General features: G+C 50.8%; 2 protein-coding genes across 2 annotated transcripts; one reads left to right on the top strand and one right to left on the bottom strand.

Annotated features, from left to right (window-relative positions):
- Positions 1–1,126: 1,126 nt before the first annotated feature.
- On the bottom strand, positions 1,127–3,316 carry AYO21_09783 (hypothetical protein; the record flags this gene model as incomplete). Its single annotated transcript, XM_022659712.1, has 10 exons — positions 1,127–1,457; positions 1,517–1,533; positions 1,584–1,704; positions 1,754–1,843; positions 1,920–2,016; positions 2,065–2,358; positions 2,422–2,653; positions 2,709–2,895; positions 2,952–3,004; positions 3,062–3,316. 10 exons carry the CDS (start codon positions 3,314–3,316, stop codon positions 1,127–1,129), a joined length of 1,677 nt encoding a protein of 558 aa, XP_022508017.1.
- Positions 3,317–4,735: 1,419 nt separating this feature from the next.
- On the top strand, positions 4,736–5,116 carry AYO21_09782 (hypothetical protein; the record flags this gene model as incomplete). Its single annotated transcript, XM_022659711.1, has 1 exon — positions 4,736–5,116. One exon carries the CDS (start codon positions 4,736–4,738, stop codon positions 5,114–5,116), a length of 381 nt encoding a protein of 126 aa, XP_022508016.1.
- Between the last annotated feature and the right edge of the window lie 884 nt (positions 5,117–6,000).

The following is a 6,000-nucleotide window of genomic DNA, read 5'->3' as shown; positions in this document are numbered from 1 at the left end:
ATACTCACAAAAAAGACTGAGTTCTCGTGTAAGGTGCTAGACGCTTCTCGTCCCGCTCTGTGGCTGATCTTGAGCATATGTATCCGGTATGGTGTTTTGACGAGGTACGGCATCAGCCGACAGCTAACAGTATTAGATATTCGGCATCGGCCGATGTTGATAAGAGACACTTTATATACACTTTTTTTTTTTCCCAACTCACCCTCTCCACAACTCTCCTCCTCATCGAGCGACTCCGTCCGTGCCGTCTCTTCACATCACATCAGACCAGACAAAAGCATCGTCACGGTTACCCTTTTCCCATTCCCATTCCTTAACTCCGACTCCCGCTTTTGATACTAGTCAGCCACCAACTCGATAATAAAACAAGGGGAGGTAAAGCAGACAGCTCAGGTGTGCCAATCACAAACTGACGACACGACTCCTCTTTGTCCGAAGCTTAACTGTATGTAACAATACAACCAACGCACCCGACGCACCAGAGAACTCTCTGTGTGGAACTGGGGAACCCAAAAAGAAATTTATGGGCGGGCGGTTGTTCAGCCGTGACTGGTCGCGGGGACGAATCAGACGCGGCGCAGGGGGCGGGGACGGGTGGACGAATCCGGACGTTTCGACCGGGTCGGTCCACCACAGCCACCGCCCCCCCAAAAACGAAAAGGGATCGTGTGGAACATTTCTGGACAAAGACGGCGATGTTATTAGTGTCTGGATAATTGCGGACAATGCGGACGATAGGGACAAAGGCGGTCAATCAAAAATGCAAAGCTGCGATCGAGTGGCTTCAGGGTCTGTTAAGTCCGAGATTTCTTGCATATCATATGTACGTGGAACAAGGCATGGGGGAATAAGTAGGAAAGTGGGCGGGCATTGGTCAGACAAGAATAATACTCGGTAGACTTTGTAGTAATAGCAAACTATTTATTGTATACCAAGGTGCTCCTTTTCTTCTCTGATGATGCCCTGTCCAGGTCTCTGGTTCTTTGATGCTTGAAAGCCGCTCTCTACACTACGGGCCCAAAGGGAGCAAGGAACCTATACAAGAGAAATGCCTCTCCTCCCCGGAACAACCGTCTTGGTGAACCTCTATCAACCTCTATAAGACTGTTCCCCTCTTGCTCCTCCATCACAGCTTGGCAGCTCGTCCATCTGATTGAGCCTTTTTACACGGCAGCTCTCTTCTCAAGATCTTTCCCGAGGGCGTCTTGGGTAGATTTTCCAGTTCAAACACTCCACCGCGCAGCTTCTTGTAGCCCGCCACTTGCCCGTCGGCCCAGGCACGGATTTCAGCAAGCATGGCTGGTTTTTGAGCAGCCGGCGTGTTGGGAGGAAGTGTCACGTATGCAATGGGCAATTCGGTGGCTTGTTCGTCCGAGTATATCGACGTCACGGCAGCGTCCTTGACCAAGGGATGCTTTAGGAGCAAGTCTTCGAGTTCCGATGGTGGTACTTGGAATCTAGCACTCAGTCAGCATTTTGAGCACTTATCAATGCATATCCTCGGGTGAGCTTTTACCCCTTGTATTTGATCAACTGCAAGCAGGTTAGCAACATCTCTCCAAGTGTACAAGCCTGGCACTCACCTCTTTGAGACGATCCGTAACCCAGAAATTGCCATTCTCATCCACCCGCAAGATATCACCTGTGCGAAGCCAGTCACCCACAAAAGTCTCTTGTGTGGCAGCTTCGTTGTTGTAGTATCCCCTAGCCCTCGGTCAGTACGGCAGGAAAGTAGACGCACGCAACCACTAACATCATTGTCTGAGGGCCTCGAACCCATAGTTCGCCCTCTTCACCTGGCGCAACATCCTTAAATGTGACCGGATCGACTAGACGGAGCTCACTGTATGAAGAACCGGGAACGGGTTAGAACCGCGCTTCCTCTGCATAGGGGTGGAGACATTGCGAGAGATACATACGTTCCCGCAATGGGCTTTCCTGCCGTCCCAACATTGTCATCGTCGTCCAGCGGGCTCTGCACAAGCACGGAAGGAGAACATTCAGACATTCCATAGCCTGCCAGTTGTCAGCCTGTTGAACCGCTGGAATCGTAGTCGGAGTGACCTTGGACGATCTTGGTGTCGCTGCCAAACCTTGCCTTCAGTTTCATCTGAAGATCTTTTTTGGTCGGTGCTGCCGAGATGAGGATGATCTTCAAGTGCGACAGATCATATTTTGCCGCAATGTTTGAAGACGCCAGTTGAATAGCCACGGGCGGAACAATGTGAGTCCACGTCGCCTTGTATTGCTCCATCTTGCGGCAGTACAATTCCAGGTCAAAGGCTGGGATTCCACAGGTGAACGAACCGACCCACATGCCACTCAACACCACAACCGTAAGACCATAGACATGGCAGTCTGTGAAGATTTGGTCAGACTCCCAGGACTGATGCCGTGGCACTTGAATAAATAGACACTTACATGGTGGGAAGAAAACACCGCGTGACGAGTGATTCATCATCCAGGGAATCGAACAGCGAGCTTGGAGGAGATTGTTTACTATACTGTAATGGGATAATTGCACGCCTTTGATTTTCCCAGTCGTCCCAGAAGAGAACACAATCATGGCCGTCAGATTCTTGGTGCTCCTCCCTCGCAGGTCGAAGATTGGAAGCGACTCCTCGGGGGTTTGACCCTCGATGTCGTCAGGGAACTGGCAAGAATCAGGCTGGCATGTTCTAGTATAGAAGGTTGCGAGCCTCACTCACCAGCTTGAGATCACCAGACCTTTTCAGCACGGTGAAAAGTACCGGACGTTGACTTGGTCCCCAGCCCAGCTCAGCAAAGGCAGCATTGACGGTGTCGAGTTTGCTTGAGTCAATCGCGACATGGGTGGGCTGAATCAGTGACAGAGCATGGGCAACGTCTTTTGCAACCGAGGCCGGGTTGAGAGGTCTGTTGACAAGGTTTGTGAGATACTCATGTTCCTCCGAGATCCTGGGCAGACATACGATAATACAGCTCCGAGCCACATGGTTGCATGCGCTAAAATCAAAAAGTCGGTCTATGTCTCGGTTGATCAGACCATGCATGACATTTCTTGGGTTGGCAAATAACATACCGAGTTGGGAAGAATAACCAACAATCTATCCTGTTCCTTCAATCCCAATTTGTGCCGTAGCCCCCATGCGCAACGGGCAGCTTGTTTTCGGAGGCCACCATATGTAATACTCTTGTTGGCGATGGTGTCGACATGAACGACCTTGTCGGCAGGGACGGAGTCGGGGTTGTACTTGGTCATGAGTTCTGGAATGGTGATGTTGTCAATCGAACCCGCCCATGGGAAGAACGGCCCGGTCATGATATTTTCAGCCATGGTGTTGGTGATGATGATGATGGTGTTGTTGTTGTTGTTGTTGCTGCTGCTGCTGCTGCTGGTCTTGGGGGACAAGAAGCCAATACCCTTGAGTTTGGTGAGGGGGGTTTTGCCATTTTGTAAGGACCTACTGTAGCATGGAATCGTATCTAACGAGGCCAATGAGAGCTCTGGCCGAGGCAGTTGGTCGAACCGCAATACGGGGTACCTTGGACATGACAGTTCATCACTGCCAGCTTGCCTCGGGTGGAGCAACGCCTCCCACTGGCTGGAAGCCTCTGTACCCCATTGGTAGACAAGCCCTCGCAGCCTCGGTAGCGAGTCGTCATTTGTCTGGCGCTGAAAAACAGGACACTCGGTGTGTATAAAAGGCTGGGAAAAAAGGGATATGCAGCACGCTTTGTGTCAAAGAGAAGCCGACGATTGGAATAATGAGTTCTGTGATACCCCACAATATTACAAGACACGGCAATTCCTGTTCCTGGTCCATATGTGTGTGGTTCGAGATTCACCTCGCACCCATGCGGCGAATGAGATTAGGCTGTTCGCGACAATGTGGTAGCGATCAAAACGAAGGAGCCTCAGACGTTTCTGTGCACTTCCTTTGTGACATCATTCCTGGTCATTGGAGCTTTCGTGAGCGGCTGAGGAGACTCAAAGTACATTCGTGTGGACCAAGTCAATCAGGAATCTGTCGAGTTAAGGGGCCAAACACGATAGATTCGAGGCAGGTCTATATCATCTTGGAAGGACGAACTATGCAGGTGAGCAGATGCCGAGAGAATGCCAACTGTGGGCGACATGGTTGGTGAAGAAATGGATGAAGATCGAGATTGTACGAGAACCACTGGACGATGGGGAGGGAGAAGGAGAAGCAACTCCGGCGCAGGCGCAGGCAAAGTGCAACGGACAAAAGGCTAAAGGCAATGTGGGGTTGGATGCTTGATCCCCCATCCATCACCATCTTCCTCTACAAGCGATTCAATGATAACACTCCTCACTACTCCCCATCCAATACTTTGTATCTCGTGCATCTCTGTACGAGGTACTGCGCGCTCCCTCGCTTCCCCAACAATGGACATGGGCTTCGCTATTTTTATCCCCTCAATACCTCCAGGAAGTCTGCCTCTCCGGACTAGTTTATCTCCCACCATGCGCTGTGCCGTCGTATTCGGAGCAGCTATTTTCAGTGCCTCTCAACACCACTTGCTCGCCATCTGCTCTATTGAATGAATACCCGGCACTTCCAGCCTCATCTGTAATTTCGTGCTAACCGGCCATCAACGACTCCAGGCTTCATATCATAAGATAGCTAGCTAATCACGGATAACCTTTCGACTTTTTCGTCGACCATATTGGACCGATTCTTCAAAACAACGCAGTGAAGAATATCACCTGGACTCCTCCACTGTTGCAAACATGTGCTTTGGAAACAGCCAGACACTCGACGACCCTACCCAACCTGCTGTACATGCCGTTAATCCGTGGAGTCGCAAGATCAATGACCCTACACAACAGCCCATCCACATCACCGAATCCAATGAGGCTCACATGAGTGAGGTGTCGGGCCCAAAAGTGAAAGGGCGGAAAGGCAGCCACAAAGACCAGCCAGCTTTTGTGGATGTAACCGATCACGATGCAAAACCCATAACGAAAAAACTGTCCAGCTCGGAAGCTGATGCAGCGCGCCTCACACCTCAGAAGACCGCCGAGAAAAAATGGCGGAAGAAGAACTCGGGTTCGTCGACTTATGGGTACGGCGCTGCAATGGGTGCAGACTTCGCCGCCTCTGCGATGTGATCATGGTCCAAAATGTCGTCTGGATGAATGCGGGAGGAGTAAGAGCATGGAAAGAAGTGTTTATAATGGGCTTAACATGGAGCAGTCCACTGTCTCCCTTCACAGATCTGTACCGACACAGATGTTGCGCGGTAGTTGGTTATCCTATCCCGTTGGAGCTTCAATCGTGCTGTCTTTTTGAGTGCGCGGTACCTGCTTGTATGAAGGGAGTCAGATGTCTGAGGAGTGAAGTCGCGTCGCAGATGCAACTAGTCCGAGTTGAGCTGGGACTATTCATGGCTTTATTATGATACGAGGATGCCAATCACAGACCTGAACATACTCACACACATGCTCCATTGTTCGTTGACTGTTTCATTCCGACTCGAGCAGAATGGCTCGATGGAAACAAATTCGTTTTGTCATCAGTCACGTGGTCGGCCCGACTATTTGTCCGCAGCCCGCAGCCCGCAGCCCGCAGCCCGCAACCCACTTTGTATCCTGCCAACCTGCTCTCACTTCATCGAAACTACCGTCAAATTTGTACCGAATGCTCGCTTGATCAGGTAAATGGTATCTCAGCTGCTATGACGTGCTATATGCCATGCAGCACCACCGTCACCAGATCTCCTTAGGCGCCAACATCTCGATATGCGGAAAATACATGTTTGCCATTTACGACCACTCTGCCAGCTGTCGTCAACCCCCATGCTTCGAAGCAGACACGTATCCAGCGTTCCTATTCTAGATCTCATGGCAGAACAGAAAATTGTTAGTGGGAGTGACAAGAGCAGACAGGTGACTCATGAATCATGAAGACCTCGTTATAAGGGATCGTACCTCGTATGCGTTTGAGATGTGAGCGAAGCCTCCGCCACGCGAGCCATGCCTTCGTATCTCGCCGC

This window comes from Fonsecaea monophora (assembly GCF_001642475.1).
Source record: "Fonsecaea monophora strain CBS 269.37 chromosome Unknown Scaff101, whole genome shotgun sequence".
Lineage (NCBI taxonomy): Eukaryota > Fungi > Ascomycota > Eurotiomycetes > Chaetothyriales > Herpotrichiellaceae > Fonsecaea > Fonsecaea monophora.
The sequence above is the reverse complement of the archived record's forward strand: the minus strand, read 5'-3'. Positions and strand labels throughout refer to the sequence as shown.